At 35.8% G+C, this 22,261-nt stretch overlaps 1 protein-coding gene across 4 annotated transcripts in view; it reads right to left on the reverse strand.

The window, feature by feature from the left end:
* Positions 1 to 22,261, reverse strand: part of LOC149840008 (sodium-dependent phosphate transport protein 1, chloroplastic-like) — a 56,913-nt gene that overhangs the window by 9,336 nt on the left and 25,316 nt on the right. For 3 of the 4 annotated variants that reach the window (XM_090002969.1, XM_090002970.1, XM_090002971.1), the window contains exons 4-9: positions 15,178 to 15,333; positions 12,253 to 12,468; positions 10,438 to 10,647; positions 7,000 to 7,137; positions 4,469 to 4,570; positions 4,223 to 4,288 (exon numbers count right to left, since the gene is read on the reverse strand). In XM_090002969.1, coding sequence (XP_089859095.1) covers positions 4,223 to 4,288; positions 4,469 to 4,570; positions 7,000 to 7,137; positions 10,438 to 10,647; positions 12,253 to 12,468; positions 15,178 to 15,333 — 888 coding nt within the window. The remainder of the gene's footprint in view (positions 1 to 4,222; positions 4,289 to 4,468; positions 4,571 to 6,999; positions 7,138 to 10,437; positions 10,648 to 12,252; positions 12,469 to 15,177; positions 15,334 to 22,261) is intronic. The other variant, XM_090002972.1, reaches the window with a different exon arrangement.

A 22,261-nucleotide genomic window follows, 5' to 3' on the forward strand; every position in this document is an offset into this window, starting at 1 on the left:
TCCCTTTTAGTACTTCTAATAAAAGAGCTCCATTTCTTTTAGAATTAATCCATTCTGATGTTGGGGTCCTACACCCGTGCAATCCTTGTCCAAATCTAGATACTATGTGACTTTTTTTATGATTTCACTCGATTCACCTAAATCTATTTTTTAAAATCTGAAGACGAGGTATTATGTGTCTTCCAAAAATTCAAAATCCTTGTTGAAAACCAATTTTCTCATAAAATTTTACGCTTCCGTAGTGATGATGGTGGTGAATATATATTTGTGGCATTTTCTAATTACTTAGACGATAATGGGATCAAGTGTGAGTTGTCCTATCCAAATTAAGATTGTGGTCTGAAGCTTTTCATACTGCTGTATTTTTTATCAATTGCACGCCTCTTACCTCTCTCAATGGAAATTCTCCTTACTTCATGTTGTATGGGCAGCAGCCTGACTACTCTCTTAATGATTTTCAGAAGCAGATGTTTTGTACACATTCATGATTCTATGCGTGACAAATTTTCTCCAAAGGCTCAATTATGTAAATTTGTGGGAAATGATGATATATAAAGGTTATCAATGCTAATCCAGACATGTCACGTTTCATGAGGGTGAATTTGATGATAATAATGTTGTCAGCAGCAGCATAGACCTGACTGAAATCATAGTTGGCAAACTTGCGACTCGAGCCCGGATCGGACCCCTACTGGGTCAGAGGGTTGACTCAGTGACTCGGACGAGTCAAGACTCTATATTTTATAGTGTAAGCCATGTCTAAGACATGGAAATAACTAAACTTCAAGCTAATATGTCAATAGATAAGTTACAAAAACATATAATTATACATGATTATTAACTTTTTCATTGAACAATATTAGATTATTCATAAAAAGTGACTTTATATAAGAATTATGCATTAAAATAATAAAATACATGATAAATATATATTTAATGGGTTGAATCGGCAATCCTAAATCGTGACCCAGTTGGGGTCCGATCCGGGTCAACTCGGGCAATTCCTGAGTCGACTTGTTGGGCTTGCCAACCATGCCTGAAATCATCCATGCTTTTTTGGCCGAACAGACATATTATCAATGAGGTAGCTTCAACAAATAATCAGTCAAAAAAAGCAGGAGATAGTAGTGACATCATTAAAGAAAATTATAACAGATCTTAATCTGATTCAGCTGTTGGTTCAGAATCCACCAGGAATGTCTTCGAGTATTACCCCAAGGTATACCATAGACGTAAACAGGCTGAAGTTAGTGAGCCCGAGACCATGATAAAATCCATCCTTTTTCATTGGAAGATTCTTCTCAAACTGCAGACATCTCAGGTGACACCTCATTCAAATCAGATTAAAAAGTCTCAAAGAATAAGGCATCCACTCCAACGATGGGTAAGTTGAGTCCTTTTCAACAGAATTTCAAACATTTGCTTTATCCATTGATTCTGACCAAGAACCAAGATTTTATCATGAAGCAAAGAATAATTCTAAGTGGATAGAGGCATTGAATGAAGAAATTTCTGCACTTCATGAATGTGAAACCTGGGAAGTAGTACCCAGGCCTTTAGATAAAAACATAGTTGGCTGCAGATAGATTTACAAAATTAAGTATAGAGAGGATGGTAGCATTGAGAGGTATAAGGTCAAATTAGTTGCAAAAGGGTATACACAAGAATATGGATTGGATTTTGATGAAACATTCAATCATGTTGTAAAAATAGGTACCTGGGCGAATACCTCAGCTTAAATACATGCTCAGCAAAAGATTTCATATGAAGGATTTAGGTCCTCTCAGGTACTTGGAGTGGAAATTGATTAGTCGAATAACTCCTTGGTTATGACATAGAGAGTATGCTATGAATCTTCTTTCCTGCATTGGTATGCCAGATTGTAAACCATTGCCAATTCCCATTGCAGTAAGCATGAAGCTAACCGATGATGATCCAAGAGATTACCTTCTTAAAAATCCAAAAAAATCAAAAGACTAGTGGGGGCTCTCCAATATCTTACGTTTACTAGGCCTGACTTAGTATTTGCTGTCAACCAAATTTCACGCTTTATGCAATCACCCAAGATCAACCATATGGAAGCAGCTAAAAGAATCCTTAGATGTATTAAAGGCACAATACATTATGGGCTTATTTACAAGATGCATTCCTCAGGATGAAAGGTTGCTGATATGGAATTAGTTGCGCTGGCATACTCAAATATGGATTGGGCTAGTGATCCATCCACTAGAAGGTCATTTACAGGTTATGTTGTTTTTCTAGGATCACATCTAGTTTCTTAGGCAAGTAGAAAGCAAAAAACGATAGCTCACTGACGTACTGAAGTTGAATATAAAGTGATGGCAGCCGTGAAAACAGAAATTTTGTGGACCAGACACCTGTTATACAGCCTTCATCGAAGGCTTTCGAAAGCACATTGTTTTGTGATAACAGGAGTGCTATAGCTATTGCTACCAATCCAGTTCAACATGAAAAAATTAAACATGTGGAGATGGATCAGCATTTTGTTAGAGAAAAGGTTGATAGTCAAGAGATTCATCCACTCTTTCTTAGAGGTGAAGATCAAGTAGCAAATTTGTTGACCAAGCCACTCTCCTCTTTGAGACATTGGTTTTTAAAATGCAAATTATTCATGGTTCTTCAAGAACCCTGTACAGTTTGAGGGGGAGTGTTAGAATATGTTAATATGTGTTATGTATTATAGAGTAGGGGTATATTTGTCCATGTTTACATGTATTATTGTATTTGTATTGAGGGAAGTTGTGTAAATTTGCCATAGAAGCAATTATATTAAAAGGAACGAGGGGCGTGCCTAGGAGAACACGACTTCTATTGTTTCCTTTTTTTTCTCTTTCTTCTTCTCTAACACAGTGCACACACTCCAAGACAGAAGATTTCACATGTTCTACTGTGTCGACATGGGTACAGCTACCTATGTGGAGTGTCCATGTGACATTGACATAGATATGGGCCCTTGGCCCATCTTTTGGACATGCTTCTCTTAAGCATTCAAATCAATAAAATATTTATTTTTATTGGTGTTTTATTGCCACTTTATTGGACAGTGACTATGCTGCCCATTGTGATCTTGTATCAGCCCATAGTGGCTCTTTTGTATTGCCTTAAGTGGCTTTGTATTTGTGTGCCATCTTGTAAGTGTGTAACCCTTTGTGGTCTTCATATTGTGCACTCTTGTATTTGATTACATAGAAAGCCCTTGGATTCTCTCAATTTCAAAGAAAAACTAGATTTGCATGGATTTAGAATGACCAAGAAATTGGGTGCTTTAGAAAACCCTAGAGTTTTGGGGTTTAGAAGGCCTTGGATTTTCTAAATTTCCAGGGAAAACAGATTTTAATTGCTTTCATGAAGACCAAGAATCTTGGTGCTTCAAAAAACCCTAGAATTTAAGGATGTAGAGCACCCAAGGTTCTTCAAATTTCAAGAACAAATGGATTTTGGTTGTTCTGGAATACCCAAAATCTGGGAGTTTCAGGATATATGAGGGTCAGGGTGCCCTTTGTTCTTACAATCATAGGGAATAACACTCTTCACAACAACAACAACAACAACTACGCCTTCATCCCAAAACAATATAGGGAATAACACTCTTGTTTTTATAAATTTTATAATCCATAAGATCAAGGGTTGGAGCAAAATCTTAGTTTTTTCTAATTTGCAATCAAACTTAAGATAAAAAGTTCACATGCTTTTTCCAACATCAATCAAACACAAATTAATTTTTCACTATGACAAACTTCAGGAAGCATTTATCAAGGAAGAAAAAATCCCCAAGGGAGTTTTTGTCTCCAGCAATCAAACACGCCCTAAACATAAGAACAAGAAGGTCGTTGCATTCCATGGAAGTGCCTTTGAGAGTGATAGTCATTAGTATCTATAGAAACACTCAAGATCCCCTAAAGGTGTGAACTAGCAAAGTCCTCTACAAATATTTCTACAATTATACTATTCTTGGAAGTAGAGGAAGTGAAGCAGCTGACTAACCTACCCGTACTATTGAACAATATGAAGAGGTGTCTACCTTATGAGAAAGGCAAACTCAAACAAAACAAGTTTCTAAAACAACTAAAAGTACACTAATAGAAGGGAATGCCTTGAAAGCACTACAAACAGCAGTCATTTTGCAGAGACATTGTTTTATCAAAGGCACTGCCAGTTATTTCATACTAGGACAGAAAACAGAGAAAGTAGCAACACTTACAGCATACCGAGGGCCAATATCTTGATGGTTAGAGTAAAGACCAGATTGTGAGAATGCATCAGTTCCCTGAATCCGCAAAATAAAAAAAAATCAAATAATCTGTCTTATATCCTGAACCAGAGAGTTCTTCAAATATGAAAAACCCATTGTGTGTATAACAGTTAGGGATGAGAAAAATTTTGAAGACAAACCACAGAGAAAACATAAGTAGTTGAGCTACATACATATTTCCCATCAACAACCAACCTGGCTGCATGCCATGCATAAAACTGCCATTGCAGGAGAATGTACATGACTCAACTGAGTGAGAAAAAAAGCTGGACCAAGAAATCCAATTGATTGCATAATCTGCAGAATCAAATTTTTACCAAACAAAAAATGTCAGAAACAGAAATTATCACGTCAAGCAAAATTGTTTACCTTCTAAATATTTAAGAAGGCCATAAATTAATACAAAGCAATAACATTCTTCTTGAAGCCTAACTAATACTTACACCAAGTTCACCAATCAATTGGAAATTGCTTTCATAGCATTGCAACTGACACACAATACAAAGCATAAACAGAAGACAGACCGACAATATATCTGTTAAACAATCCATAGCGACAAAGAAGGCCCCAATAACATGCACAGTGGTCACAACAGAAGTCCAAGAATAGCAAGAATATCCCTTAGGTAGGCAATGCTTTAGCACTACATTTTTAGCATTTGGTGCATTCAGCACCATGTTATTATTCTGAAAACGAATCCGATATGAAAGTGGTGGTCTTTTGTAATAAGGCAGCCATTCCTTCTATTTGTTTATATCCACAAGCTTATTCTTCTTTACTGACCCATGAGAAGACTGGTTATTATCATTGATTCGAAGCATCGCACTTGCTATTACTCAATGCAGGGGTTCTTGCCTAGGGATTGGGAGAGAATGTTACTTTGATCTTATATTGTTTCAACGTGGCGTGTAAACTTTTTTGTATATAATCAAGGATTTAAACCAAAATTCAATTGAACCCTTTAAAATTCAGCACCAGTGACAAATCTCTCTTGTGCCATTGGGAAGCAAGTGTTTCATATGTAATTTTTTAATTTGTTTCCATTGTTTTATTCATTTTATGTCCATAATTGATATCATGTAATACAGGAGGCATTTTGGTACTTTTTGGCACCTATTACTTACTGAAGGCAAATATGTAATTCCTATCACAAGTGAGTAATATAAAAGAAGGCAAGAGGGTGCATGATCCACATTGGGAATCCTGCAGTTCATCCAGCGCCAACTATATTCTTCTTCTCTTCTCAAGTGTGCATGTCCTGCATGAAATCAAAAAGACCCCAAAAGTTAAAATGGTGTCAGAGAGTGGTTGAAGATTTGATCTATCTAAGGAACGTATAGGAATACTGATCTCTAATCTTGTCTTCCAAGTTTCCGCTTTCTCATCTTCTATCTTTCTTGTCTTCACCTTCTTTGTAACCCCTCTTATATTTCTCTCTTTTGCTTCAATCTTTCAACACCTTTGATTTCCAATCAAATCTTTTCACCCAAAACTTGTCTAAAGCTCTTGGATTCACAAAACTGTTAAAATATGTGTATTATCGTCATTTGTAATCTCGTATATATTTATATTCATATATATATAGATACATATACATATATATATATATGTATATGTATATCTATATATATATATGAATATAAATATATATTCTTTATTCACCCAAAAGGGTATTTCTGTAAATTCCTGTTTTGCGCATATTCCACTTTGGAATATTGCTTGTAATTTTCCATTTTTATTTTTTATTTTTCTTCTTTTTTCCCTTTTTAATTTTCGGCTTTTGTGCCACATAGGGAGGCTCCCCAAAGAGTCGTTGGGGAGCCTCCAACGGTCACATATGTGACCGTTGGGGGCTCCCAACGACTCTCTTGGGAGCCCCCTTTGTGGCTCCTTTTCTTGCTTATAAATAGGGGCTCTCCCCTTTGTATTTTCTTAATTCTTGAGGGAGCTTATGCTCCATTGTAATGGGGTTTTTACCCCTTCTCCATTATTCTTCAATGATATGCAACTTATGACTTTATGTCATATTTTTCCCTTTTTATGGGTTTTATGTGTTAGCACATTATGTGCTTATGTTGTTTCCCTTTAATGGGTATATTTGCACTCCACGTGCATAAGTATGGGTTCATTATTGAACCCAATGTATTCCAAGTCACTTTCTAACAAAAACATCATCTCCTTCATCGTGCAGCAGTATATATACAGATTTGAATATGTATTTGCTGCATACCCATTTCTTGGAACTTATCTTCACCAGTTTACCTTTTGGATTTCTTCTAATACCTTGATAACATTTCATATTTCATTGATTTATACTCTTTTACCCAAAGAATCAGCATATTTTTATCCCTTTAATCTCGCTATACACTAGGGCATCTGAGGACATATTTGGGTATTTTGATGTTTTGGTATATTGGACATGGCCCAAGGCCTCAGTCCATGTAAGACCACTATTAAGTAACAAGTATCTTTGCCTTCTGAACTTTTTTCATTTGGACCAACTATTTGTATCTTACTACTTTTACTAATAAACTTTCCTTGACCTCCAAAGAAGAAGTCATGCAATATAATGCAATATGAAATATTAGATTAAAATTTTCTAAGAAGATCAAAACAATAAATATAAGTGAATTCAGGATAACTTTTCAATAGTAGAACAAGAGATATCAAACTGATGTCCTTAGCTTAGAAAACTACATATTGCATTATCAATGGAAACTACATACCTTTCGAACTGATGTTATAGAAAAACCCCTACTCACAAGTGTGTCTGCAATCCACCCTCCTACATTTGCTGAGAATGCCATTGTAAGCCATGGTAAAACACAAAAGAGCCCTGATTCTGTTAGGTTGAACTTCAAAACCTAGAGGAGAAAACAATAGGATCAAATGAGTTTATTCATGTTGCCACATTTACAATATATCAAGCTTTACGAATGTAAGTCAGTGTTGTAAGTATTGTACCGTATCATACGATACGTATTGTTACTTTGGGAAAAAACGATACGACACACCCGTATCTCGATACGCCCCCTATATCGTATGATACGGTACGATACGTATCATTTTTTTTAACCATATTTCATAAACTTGGTTATTTTGTTTATGTTTATGTTTATGTTTATGTTTATGTTTATGTTTATGTTTATGTTTATGTAATATAAAAGTATGAGTCTTGTGGCATTGTTCTTGTGAGATATGCATGCAATATTATCTATGATTCTATATTAGTTGATGTTTGATGATGTCCTATATAGCTCATAGAGACATAAATGTGATTTTATGGTTGTATTTTGTCAATTCATCATTGTTTCATGTGTTATTATTTTTTTAGAATTTTTGCTAATTTTTTCTGATTTTTCTTGATGTTTTTGGATTTTTGGAAACTTTTTATTAAAAATTGATGATACAATATGGTATTACTTTGGGCCCAACCGATATGAGTAACGATATGATACTTACAACCTTGATATAAGCAACTATAATGTATAACATAGATGATGAATTTCAAGGTTATCACTTAAGACAGTAATACTGGACATGTTACTCCAAATGTCCTTAGCTTAGTATGATTTTATAAACAAGCATGAGTTTACATATTTCATAATTCACTTACTAGTGTTTACTGACATGAGAAAAAGAAAAATAAATCCAAGAAAAAAATACTATGAAGAAATGTTTGATCCATTCATGATGCGCCTGAGCTTGGTTAGGTATTTCAACCTGAAGAAAACCATACGACTTATGATACAACTAAAACGTGGATGATATAATATGGCATTGAGATCATCCTAGCTCCTCATAGTCTCCAGTACCCTACAGGCCTATACTGAAAGATAGGGGTGTAACTGGGTCAGGTTTGGCTCGGGACCCGACCCAAACTAATTCAAGTTCAGGTTCAGGTACAGCTGGAAACTGTGGACCTATATGGATGAACGGGTTCGGGTATGCATTGGGTCGGGTATAACCAGGTTCTAGTCTGGGTATGGCTGAAAAAAGTAGACCCATATAGGTTAATGGTTCGGATCTTAAAGGGTTCGGGTATAAGCTCAGATCTCGATATGATTGGTATTCTAGACCTAATTACCCACCAAATACAAATATGTAAATTAATGGAATCAACTGTTTATTAAGAAGATTATATGCTAACAAATTAGAAGCTTATTAACTAGTCTAATCTGAATATAAAAAGAATATATCCACACCAACCAAACATTTTAAGTTGAAACAAAAAAAGCCAATGATATATCATATTCAAAATGTATCAAATTCAATGAGTTCTTGAGTATTATTCTGGGATTCACTTCAATCCGACAATTTTGGCGACAAAAGGGAAGTAGGCAATATCTGCAAAAATGAATTAAAGAGAGAGAGAACCAAATGTAGAAGGCAATAAAATCTTCATTTTCTAGGTCTCTTGGAAAACAAAGTGAAATCTCAACCAATCTAGCAATTTCCTTCTCCAAAAATAATTCTAAAAACCACAATTTTTGGAAACTTTAAGATGGATCGGGTATGAAGCGGGTTTGGGTATGGGTCGGTTTGGGTACAAAGCATGTTTGGGTACAAAATTGGGTCAGTTCGGTATTAAAATATGGAGAATCATTTGGGTTCAGGTACATAATTAGGTCAGGTTCGGGTCTTCATTTACAATACCCAAGACCTGACCTATTTTCACTACGGGTTCATATTTTGGACCCAAACCCATGGGTCCACCAATATCAGTTCAGGTCAGGTATAATCGGTTTGGAACATCGTGTAGGTCGGGTATACCTGACCCAGTTACACCCCTACTGAAAGAGAAAGGTGGCAACATCTATGAAGGACATCTACATAAACAGCGATGCTGGTAAATATTGTCTTCAGAACATTGGAGATATCTGTGAACATCTATACACCCACCTGCTCGCCCACCCCCCTACACACACACACAAACTATGTATGTACATATATACATGCATACATACATGTATACACATGCACACATATATCAATATATATGGGAAAAGATTTGTTATGAGCGTTTGTATGTAAAAACGACTTAGCAAATTTTTTTTTTTTTTGGAAAATCTGATCCTGTAGATATAACATACATGGTATGTTTTGTGAGGACCAACATTTAGACCACCCGATTCCGACATGTGAGTGGTTTTTTCAGGCAATCCAAAATTCTATGGCCATAAACACTTCAAAAGTTCTTAACTCATATTTTTTCATCACACACACACATGATCTATGAGTTAATTCTTAACAAATCAACCATGTTGAACGCATCTACAAGTCAGATTGAGTCAAAATGACTTGCATCATGAGATCTCAACCCAACTAGATTGTACATACAAACAATTGTAGCAAATATATTCCTTATACACACAGACTTCAAACTATCATCAAGGATTTTAAATGTGATTTTGGAAGAAAAGTGGTTTTGAAGGAGATCTATAGGGGATGGCTAGGTAGAAATGGCTCTTGATGGCTTAGATTAGGCTAGAGATGGGTGGATCTAAGCTACATGTAGTAGATGAGTGAAGTTTATTCCCCTAAACAATAGCAAGCTAAGGTCTAAGAGCCCAATTTCTTCAATTGGAGGTGAAGGTCCTCCTTAGAGACTTTAGATGAGTAGAGAACTCTCAAAAGATGTATTTCTTAGATGTCCAAAATACAAGTGGAGACCCGTATTTATAGTCTTGGCTGAGGCTTCGCATACAAGCTATCTATTCCATAGTGGATTCATGATCCAATTACAAAAGAAGTATTCCCAAAATAGAAAGATACAAAGGACCGAACTCAATTACCATGAACCAACCCACAAAAATTATACAAAAGAGGCCTATGTCTCATGGAGTGCATGTAACACAAGCATTATCAGTGCCTTTTTGGAAAATAAAAAACATTTTTTTTTGGATTCTGCATTATAACAATATAAAATTATCGGAGACATACTATCAAGAATAATAAATCTACAGAACTACTACTATCTTATAACTTCTACAACAATCTACATATATAGAAGGTTACAGGTGAGAAATTTGGAGATATATGAAATGGAAGAATGTTAAACAAAGGCAACTACAGAAGTTCAAAATTAGCATTCAGTCCTATCATTAAGCATTGAATATGAATAGGTGTCCATGACTTCACCAGCTTCTATAGAACTAATTTACCTGGTTGTAATATGTTGGCATCCACGTCAATAGAATAAAAGTTCCCCAATTGTGACAGAAATGAGAGATAATCAAAGCCCAAACAGGTGGTTTTGACAGGATCAATCGCCATGGAATTGTAGTAACGGGTTCCTTGGAAACACTGCTGCTTATGATTAGCTGCTTCTCTTCAGGACTAAGTTGGGGATCTTCCAATGGTGAACTGTATGCCTGTTTTATGCATTGCAGCAATACAATACGTTAGTACAAGTAATAGAAATATTCTAATTATTGATAACCACTAAAAATTCACAAGAGTGCAGTTGGTGAATTGTGTGAAAAACAAAGAATGCCACAGCTTTAAATTTGTGAATCAGATGATATAAAAGCAAACTAAAATGCCTTAGGAAACACTCACAGGTGAAAAGTCACTAATAATTAACAAGTACAAATGCATGCATTGCAAGAAAAGAGTCAGCCTACTATGAGGAACTAAAGTTGAGGGTCAAATTTTGTAACTAATTGATTAATGAATTATAAAAGATACTTGAGATCAAGGTTAAAGTATGTTGCCATTTAGTACAAAAGTAGGGGAACTCCAGTTATTGCCCTACTCTCTAAACCAGAGGTCCAGAACTAATTAGCTACTGTAATATAACACATAACACTATATGATATGTAGTTATGTGCCCCATGTGTGCTTGACCTCGTTTATCAATGAGCCTCCATGTCTTCACAATGTGATGGAAAATTCATGTATTCTCCAAATTAAAAATGCACAAAGCTTAAATTAATCATAACTGCACTTTCTAGAAGACTTCAAAGTTAAAACGTTATGCACAAAGAAGTAACATTAGACTCATTCACTTCTTTCCCTCTCCAAAATGTATAATTTGTTGGAAAACATTGAGCACAGAGAAAATTTATGGTGGAAAAGTTCTTTTACAAGAGGGAGGGTACGATACAATTTTGATAGGAAAACCAGTCTGAAAAAACGATCACAGGTCCTCCAAAATTTCTTGACATTTTCCAAGGGCTCCCCTTCTTTTAGGTTTAGTTTTAGTAGGTCATTTTGTTATTTGATAGTCTCGTGTCTCACACGTCAATGAATCAAGGACAAAGCAATCACTAAACAGTATTTTGGGCAGATGACGGACAAGTACTGTAGTAAAAAGGAAAAAATAAAATAAAACACATCAATGAATAAATGGGAAAGTATTCATATTTTCGTGCATCAAGCAAGCTTGCTATATTAATATATAGTATGAACGAGCACCTCTAAAAACATCATAAACAAAATATTAAAATGCAGTCTATGCACATGATAATTAAGAGTTGATCCAGAATAACTAGGGGTGCAATGGGATGGATTCTAATCCGAATCCGAAATGCGAATAGTAGATCAGAATCCGGATCCGAATAAGATCTCAAGAGGTTAGATTGAATCTGAATCCGAACTATATGTGGTATTACTGGATCCAGAAAAAATAGAATAAAACATGCTATTTACATGTAAAAACTGCTTTCGGATCAGATTTTTGTTTGGATCACCTACAGATCCGAATTAAATGCTGATCTGAATCCGACCCGAATCTCAAAGTGATCCGATTGAATAGATCTGAATCTGATCTGAATCCGGATTTTACTTAAAGGATCCATATCTGGAAAAACATCTCAGACTCAATTCGGATATCCGAATATATCCAATTTGTTTGCAGCCCTAAGAATAACCCATAAAAGTGCCTTAAACTTTTGTATCAAAAGTTCACCAAATATTCTTCAGAAAAAAGAAAAAAGAAAATCAAGTAGGTGAATTATAAATGTAAATACTCTCACCTTGTTTAGCCAAAATGCAAACCACACAGTTCCCAGTGAACCAAAAGAGTAAAACACTGATGGCCAGCCAAACTTATGTATCAACAAGGGAGAAAATGCTAACCCAGTTACTGATCCAAGGTACATCCCACTGTAAACCAGTGCAAGAGATCTACTCCTCTCTGCCACTGGGATCCACTTTGACAAAATATTGTTCATCGCAGGCATTGCAACGCCCTGTCAGAACATGAATGTGAATATTGTAGACATGGACACATGCAAAATAGATGCCTAGGTGCATTAAGGATAAAAGGATAATCCAAGACATCTACCAATAGTGATTAAATATAAAAGCCAACATTTCATAAAATAAGAAGATAACAAGCATCAAAAATAGAAATAAAGATTAACAATATATAGAAGGAAAATTGTTTTGTACACTTGAGTGTACCATGATGGTGATACACACTAGCATTTTCCAGCCATATTCCATCATCGGATTGGCTGACACTGACAGGGTGACACCATCCAGCATGGACAATGGGACCCTGACAGTTTCCAGCCAATTTGATGCTGGAATAATGCAAGTCAAGGAGTAACTTTTTCCAGGTCAAACTGAGTCCAAGATTGTCTCAGTTTTTGTAGTGAAAGGCATTAATGAGATTAAATATTCTATGGCCAGATTCAGGCTGTGATAAGGCCGAATATGGGTGCAAGGCATCACACCCTTTCAGATGGTGTTGACTTCGCCAGTTTCCAGTATCACAATGGCGAGAAAACAGTAGAGAATATAGGGCTGCCTATACACTCAAATGAATAGAATCAGCCCCTATATAAAAGTCAAAAGTTTCTGCATCATTCTTCCCATCTTCTTTTATTTTGTTTCCCAGCCTAAATTGTAAGTGCTAAAAAATGCATCCCTACCACGCATTAACTTTGCTAGTATAATCCATAACCCACACCGTATAAAAAAAAGTTCTAAATCCAGTGAACTGTTTAACTAATCAAGAAACAGCTTTGGTTTATTCATGTGCCTCAAATGCTGGGATACAGATCAAATCAGGCTCGATTTTACTCAAGTTCACATATAAATCATATTTGTTCCATTCTGTCAGGATCCGAACCTAATCAATAAGAAAAACACATGGATTTTGACAAAAAAAATTCATATAAACGTCATGCTAGCATAGCGGCCATCCTGACTTTTACCATGTTCCAGTCTCATGATTGATCAGATATCTATGACCAGAACTAAATCATGGTGAGATTCAGATCGATTTAAATGCAACTGAATATTTAATCAGATCACAATGCCAGCATAGTGGTCATCCATGCCTTTTGCCACGTTTTAGTCTCTTGTTTGTCTAATCCGATCAGCTATCTATAACCAGAGCCAGATCATGCTGATTCAGATTGAATCAAATGCAAGTATTCATCCCAATATCCAGTCAGACTACAACATCTAAGGTCGAACACAAAGATAGTTTAATGCGGGTCAGGTAGGTAGCTGACTTGGATGGATAGCATGTACCCTAGCTCAGTTCTTGATGCAGGGCAGGACCCGATTGGGCCCATCGTGCCACTCGATCCACCACACAGGGCAGATGAAGGACCCCGTGAATATGACTCACTTGCAGGGACGGAGCCACGATGCAGGGAGGTACCCCTGCGCACCTACGTCAGGCGTGGTGGAGCTCGCACGCCCCAGAACCAGCTGCAAAAAGATACTGACCCGGGGCGTGGGTCGGATCCAAATCTGGACCCACGACCCGGTCCAGCAAACAGTCTTTAAGAAGACCTGTCTAGGGTTGCGTGAAGGCAGAGAATATTAAAAACTTCAGCCGTCTTCTACCTTCTGCAGTTTTCCTGTTTTTTTTTCTTTCTTTTTGCCTATTGTTTTCTTTTTTTCATTCTTTAGTTGTTATTGAATTTCCTCCTGTTATCGACATTCTTGTTGAGATTAATAAAGGATTCAGCCACTGTCCTCACGGTGGCCATTGTTTCACGCCTCCTCCAAGACAGCTGCATCAGTTCTGCATTCTGCTTGTCATTTACATTCGTTCATCTAATCTTAAGAGTTCATTGCATTCTCATATGTCGTTCTAACCTTGCTACTGTTTGATGATTTAGAGAAATTGTTTCTTTTCTAACTGATATACATAAATTTCTCTTTTTTCCATTTATCTGAGGATACAAGTTTATGATTTTATTCACAGGAACCAAACAGCAAAGGAGAGACAAGCAGTACTAAGCTTCAGTTTTTCAAACCCAGTAGAAAATCCAAACTCTATCAACACATAGGTGTAGAAAACAGTCTAACGCCAATAATCTCATATTGTTTTGGGGCCATAATCCAATCCCATCACTTACATGATTGCATCCTGTCTTTTAGGCACTAAATACTAACCAAAAAACTGTATCTGTAAAAATCAAAACATATAACTGGAGAGACTTTTTGCCTTAGCAACTCTTCTTAGTATGCCATTGCAGAGCATTTTTATCTAAATAGTAAAAACTTCATTTGACCAAGTCAACCTTGGTTTAGCTATGTTTCAAAGAAGTCAACAAACCTAAACTCCTTGGCTGTGTGATAAGCCGAAATCTACCATAACCCATGGACTAGACTAAGCAAGCTCAATTTGACTCTCTGGTGAATTAACCTTGTCTCCTTCATCCAATATCCAATTGGAGCATAGGGGGTTTTGTAAAAGGTCTTGACATGAAATATAACCACGGTCATTAGCAGTTCAGATCTGGCTAGTTCATGAAATTTTTAAAGAAACAAGATTTAGAGTTCTTGCCTCATGTTTTTTTCTTTTTTAATTCCTTTGCTACACTTTGTATATTATTTCTATGTTGCATTGAAAGTCAAAACACAACTGAAATAATAAAGCAAAACAAAGGAAAAGACTAGATGACAACGGAAATTACTAGGAGGAAACCAACCTCGCCAATGCCCATAAAAACACGCACAGCAAGTAAAAATGGCAATCCAATCTTTGCAGCTACAGGTGTGAGGACAGTAGCAATAGACCACCAGACTACACCAAAGCCCAAGACACGCTTACCACCAACTGTATCTGCCCATATACCTCCTGCAATCTAGAGTACTGTAACTAATTAATCATGTCATTCAGCACAGAAAAAAAAGGCCATGAACTTATGAAAATGGCACAATCAAATGTATGTATTGGGCACCAGGACTTTACAAAAGTGTCAGAAAAGAACAAAAAAGATAATATGATATGCATAAGGACATCTCTTTTTTTGTGATCCGTGTTATAATTATGAAATTCAATTGCAATTATGGACACAATTCAACACCCCTCCCCCCTGCACCAACCCCCCCCCACACACACACACACACATACACACACGCGAACAGCTATGTCATAGAGTTAGTCCAACTTAGTCCCGTGTTCTGTCCTCTTATAGAATGCTTTTAATGGAGAACTACACAAAAATAGAATGACACCTGTCCTTTTAACCATGTCTATATCCATGTTACATAAACCTCAGAGGACAGAACATGTTCAAAAGTTCTAAATAAATTAAAATCTATATAACATGTTCAAAAGTTCTAGGATGACAAATAGCATGGTTTTTGAAAAATAAATGGTAACCTGCTTCTACAAGCAGTATTTTCAGGAAGGACAAAATAAAATCAATCAGGTTCAATAGAATGAGTTGGAACTGAAGGAGAAGGGATAAAACCATTGCAGGTACACAAAAACGACATCATGACATCAATATGAAACACACACAAGCTTGTTAAATTGTATCTCATATATATATTTATATATATAGAGAGAGAGAGAGATACATATACATATATTTCATATATATGTATATGTATCTATCTATTTATATATATATAAATATATATATTTTTCCTTTTGTAAATACCCACTAGGGATACAATGGTCTTTTCACTCGTTCACGCATATTCATTTTTGAATATGCCTTTTTCTTCCATCTTTTTCTTCTTTTTCTTTTCTTTTCTTTTTGTTTAATTCAAGGTTGGAGGGGCCTACCATATAGGCGTTGGACCCTCCAACGGTCACATTTTTGGGTTCCCTTTTGCCTGTAAATAATGGGGTCTTCACCCTTGTAATGTAATCCTTTTGTAAGAGGTTCTCTCATTCATCAATAAAGAGATTTAATATTTTTTCATGTCTTTGTGCGTGTATGCTCCTTTGTGAGCTATGTCACATGGGTGCGGGTGCGGGTGCGGGTGCGGGTGCGGGGATTCGGCACTTCCAAAAAACCCGGGTGCGGGGGTGCGGCAGGGGCAAAAATGTAAAAAAAACATTATATATATATATATCATGTATAGTGTATATGTATGAATGTATGGTAGCTGTTAAGGTCCATGACATTTATGCCCAACTTACTTTTTACCATTTTTTTATCTTATATGGTTGTCCCCAAAGATGAAAGTGATGAGTTGTGGAGCCTGATTAATTGTTTTTGCCCTTGCAGGAAGGGGGGTCCGGGGGCTCCCCCCGGCGCGGGTCCCAATAATGACAACATTGCCTTACACTGATCCACACTATTTTTATGATATTAAAATATATTCTTTTACATAAAAATATACGAGAAAAGTGTTCGGGTCAGCTGCATCAGTTAGAATATCCGGTAAAAATCATAGCCCAAACCCGACTTGCGTGTTATGTGGGTTGACCGATATCCAGGTCAGCATTTGCATGAGCACACCCAATAGAATGCCCTAATTTAGCACATGAAGAAAGAGATATCAAAAGAAAACCACCTAGGGATGTCGACTGGTCAGTTTAGGGTTGGAGTCAGACAGAAACTGAATTCAACATAATCGGATTCTGAGTCAGATAAAATAAGATAAAATTGAATTTGAATCCGACTAGTCTAAAACCCAATATACACACTTGATCGGATTCTGATCTTAGTCGGTCGGGTTTTAATTAATGGATTCAGATTCAGAATTCAATGCAAGATTAATACCAAATCCAAATCCCATTTTTACGAAGTCTCACTAGTTGGATTCAGATTCGGGTCAGATATCAGGTTACATCCGACCTGTTGACATCCCTAAAACCACCAATAACTTGGATGCACATAGGGTTTTTTTTCAACCAGAGGCTTGCCAATGTGTGGACAGTGATAGAGGGGTTTTCTATTGGCCTAGAAAAGTAAAATAATAGCAATCTGGACCTCGATGGAGGTATCTTAAAAAATTATGGTGATTTTATAATTTCATTTTGATCCGGTCAAGTATTTAGTTGATCTGCTTGTGGATCCAGTCCTTTTGAGCCTTATCTGGTTCAGAGCATTTATGGCATAGAGCAAATATCGCAATGAAATTTTGAAAATGCCATGATTTTAATGCGATATAGGCCATTATTTTGCCACTAATAATGTGATATTAAAAAAAATACCCACTTTGGAAATATATATCCGGATTTTTTTTACGTGATTCTAATGTGTTAACAACATTCTTTTTATATAATTTAGAATAGTTTTACATTGCTTATATATTTTCTACAAGTTTATATAGTTTTGTAAAGTGCTGATAGATTTTCTCGAGAAAAAGGAGAGCTTGGTTTATGGTAGTCAGATCAGGCCCCGTTAATTTAGTTTTGTTTGCATCGATACGGACTCTTAACAACTTGTCGACACCAATGCCATTATTTCAGCATATTGTACACGCTGACTCAAGCCCAACGTACAAGCGTAAAAGATTGACATATAATAAATGATCATCTTTTTTAGCTTTTAGTATCTATCCCGTTTGACTAAGCCCAACTTGATGGACATGGACTGTGGGTATCAAGAGAACGTCCGATGGTGCGCCCTGCGATGCGGAAATCGCAATAACTTCATTTTTAACAAGCCTTGGAAGCGAAAAACCGTCATTCGCCACATTCACAGAAGCCTGTTATTTTTGTTTCACACCTCATTACTAATAAGAGAACAGGGATGAAAAACAAATTTTGGACAAAAAAAATTGTTTCATAGGGCAAAAAAAATTTTAAAAAATCCAAAAAAAAAATTGGACAAAAATGACCCTGGGTGTGGTCAACGCACCCAGGGTCGGGTTGACCGCACCCGATGCCGCACCCGCACCCGCGTCGACGAGGGTGCGGCACCCTGCTAGCCGAATCCCTGTGACATAGTTTGTGAGTGTTCTTGCCTTTGTGCACATATCAATCCATTGTGAATCTAGTGCCTTTGTGCACATAGCTCTAGTGTGTTGAAGATATTTTTACATGGTATCAAAGCTTGGTCTCTAGAAGAAGAGCTCGGGTATTGCGCTATCTTGGTGGTCGTCTCGAAGAACGTGCCCATATCTCCTTCTCAATCTTTTGGCACAAAAGCTCTTGCAAATCATTTCAAGAAAGGCACAATACATCAAGTAAGCTCCAAGAAGACCCGTTGTGGTAAGATTTCATTTCTTGAAGACTTTTTCTTTCTCATAAAGGCACTTCCATGGGAGAAAAGGATTCTCATTTTTTTCTTGGATTTAAACTCAATGAGTCCAACTATAACGTTTGGGCCAGCAATATGGAAGCCCATATTAAGGGAAAAGGTCTTTGGAGCTATGTCAAAGGCACTATTCTCGAACCCGAACAAAAAATCACCACTATTGAAAAAGGTGAAATTAAGGTTCTTGATAGGGAAGAAAGAGATAAGGCTTTTGAAGAATATAATAAGAAGCATGAAGAATAGGAGATAAAAAATTACAAAATTCTCTCATGGATCTTCTCTTCGATTGAGACTAGGATCAATGCAAATATTTTGAAGTTCAAAAAAGTGTCCTAAGTATGGGAATATCTTGAAATAATGTACACCTCAAGAGATTTGCCCCACAAATATTATCTTCAAAAAAGGGCTTTGACCCTTCAACAAGGTGAATTATCTATTAGAGAATATTTCACCGAATTGTCTTATATTTGGGATGAGTTTGCAATGCTTGAACCAAAGTGGAGTGGAGAAGCCATTGAGCTTCGACACAAACAATTGGAAGATGATCGGTTTTTTAACTTCTTGAATAAGCTTAGACCCGAATTCGAACAAATAAGATCCTCTCTTCTATCTTCTTTTACTTCTCCACCTCTTGAAGATGTTCTTACTAAGTTAAATGGAGAAGAAACCCGTATGAGAATGAGTAAAACCATTCCGAGTGTTCTTGCTATATCTTCAAACAAAGATGAAGATGAAGATGAAGATGAAGAAGCCTATGCCATTTTTAGACCGGGGAATAACTTGAAAATATACAAACCTCCTCATTTTAAAAATCAAAATCAATGAGCAAGAGAAAATGATGGTTAAAGTGGAAGGTCCCAAGGAAGAGATTATAGCAAAATTATATGTCATTTTTGTAAAGAACCGAGATACATTAAACCGGTATATCCAAAATGGAAGAAGATGGAAGTCATGTCTACAACATTTCAACCGCATAAAGAGAAGGGTTCATCTACTTCTACTAATGGAGTTTTATCCCTAAGCCAAATTATGGAAGCTCTTCAACCACTTCTCAAGGGATCCATTTTCGGGACCGCCATGTCAACCTTCTCTCCTCCCGGTAAGACTTCTTGCTTTTAGATTCGGGTGCCTCCTTTCATATGACTCCAAATATTTTTTCTCTTTTCGAATATACAAAAAATTCATCCCCTTCTTTTGTTTCAACTGCGGAAGAAGCTTCTCTTAAAATCAAAGGGATTGAAAATTTTGAAAAACAAAGCTTTTCTATTCCCAAAATTAGATTTATACCAAAATTAAATTTAAATTTGCTTTCAGTCTCTCAACTCTCGGACCATGGATGTGATATTAAATTCTCATTTAATAAATGTTAGATACAGAATTATACTATGTAGATACAGATACGGACCATGATAGTTAATTGGGGAAGGCTTTAGGAAGGGAGAATTATACCATGTAGAATTTCTTCAAATTCCAAAGAACTATTTTTGTAATGTTGCTTAACATAAAGATATAAATGTTTGGCACAAGAGACTTGGACATCCCAATGTCATCAAGCTTTCTTATTTACATTTTGTTAAAGATCTTTGTAAAATGACTTCACTTGTAATAATTGTATTCTTGGAAAAATGAGAAGCTTGTCTTTTGAACAAAGATCTATGTTTTCAATAAAACCATTTGAACTTGTTCATTCGGATGTATGGGGACTGACACCCATTGTATCAAAATGATGGTTTGCATATTATGTTAGCTTTGTTGATGATTACTCTAGATATTGTTGGATTTACTTTCTTAAATATAAGCATGAGGTTTTTGCATTATTTAAGGCATATCACATGATGATTAAGAATCAATTCAATAGAAATTTAAAAATTCTTAGAACCGACACCGGAGGTGAGTATCTCTCTAATGAATTCAAAAGCTATCTTGAAAATTATGGAATTGTTCATCAAAAGTCTTGTCCTAAAACACCCTCAACAAAATGGTTTAGCCAAAAGAAAACATAGGCACATTGTTGAAACTACTAGAACCTTACTTATTTCTCAAAACATTCCAAAAATATTTTGGGTTAAGGCAGCTCTTGCATCCGTTTATCTTATAAATCATCTTCCATCCAAAAACTTAAATAAAATCTCTCCTTTTGAAATTTTATATCAAAAAGAACCCGACTACGATAGGTTGATAGTTTTTTGATGTAAATGTTTTGTCCTTACAGATAAAAACGACAAACTCTCATCAAAAGTCATTATTTGTGCTTTTCTTGGTTATTCCGAAACTCAAAAAGGGTTTAGATGCTACGATGTTAAAAATGATAAATTATGTCTCTAGAAATGTAACTTTTTAAAAAATGTTAGTGGTTTTGAAAAATGTGAACCTCATGAAGAAAATGTAGATTACTCTTTCTTATTCGACTTGTCTAGAAATGATGATATTTTTAGTGATGATGAAATCACGTATAATGATCTTAGTGATAATGAAGTAGAAGAAAATAACAACTCTTCGCATCAATCTACCGATCATCATACTGAAGAAAGAGCATCTAGTGATCCTATCACTTATACATATAGAGATAAAAGCATTTTTAGAAGTGCAATTGAGAAATATAGTGAATCTACCTCTTCACATGATGTAAATCCTCGAAGAACCGAAAGGACAAAGAATTCCTTCTAGGTTTATATCTTATGATTTCTTCTCACTCAAATATAGAGTCTGCCTTAGCGTCATTCACTCGCATGTAGAACCTAAAAACTTTGAAGAAACCAAAAAGATTGTCGAATGGAGAGAAGCTATGGATAATGAACTTAGAGCTCTTAGGAAAACTAAAACATGAGAATTTCAAAAACTTCCTAATGGTAAGAAAACTATAGAGTGTAGATGGGTTTTCAAGGTCAAAACCAAGAGTGATGGGTCTCTTGAAAGGTATAAAGTTCGTCTAGTTACCAAAGGGTATAGTCAAGAATATGGAATAGACTATGATGAAACTTGTCCCCGTTGCGCGTATAGTTACCGTTAGATGTCTTATTATCATTGCTTCAATTAAAAAATAAAATATTTATCAAATGGATGTCAAAAATACTTTTTTAAATGATAATCTTAACGAAGAAGTCTATATGGATGTTCCTCCAGATATGAAGAATCCTAAAGGGAAAGTACTTCGCCTACAAAAAGATCTTTATGGTTTGAAACAAGCCCCTAAGGCTTGGTACGATAGATTTAATAATGTAATGTTGAAAAATAGTTTTTTGTCATGTTTTACTGACAGAGCCTTGTTTGTCAGGAAATCCAATGCAGAGATAGAGATTTTATTATTGTATGTTGATGATATGCTCATAACAGGCAATGATACTAAGAAAATTAAGAGCATAAAATCTATATTAAAAGATAAATTTGAAATGTCCGACTTTGGATTCCTAAGATATTTTTTAGGTATTGAAGTTGTTTATTCTCATAAAAGTTATTTTTTATCTCAAACTAAACTTGCATTTGAGATTATTAACAGATCAGGAATTACAGATGATAAAATTTATGAAACTCGTGAGGTAGTAAGAACAAAGATAAAAATTGATTACGG

The sequence above is a fragment of the Nuphar pumila genome, chromosome 4 (assembly GCF_984573655.1).
Source record: "Nuphar pumila chromosome 4, dmNupPumi1.hap1.1, whole genome shotgun sequence".
Taxonomy (NCBI): Eukaryota; Viridiplantae; Streptophyta; class Magnoliopsida; order Nymphaeales; family Nymphaeaceae; genus Nuphar; species Nuphar pumila.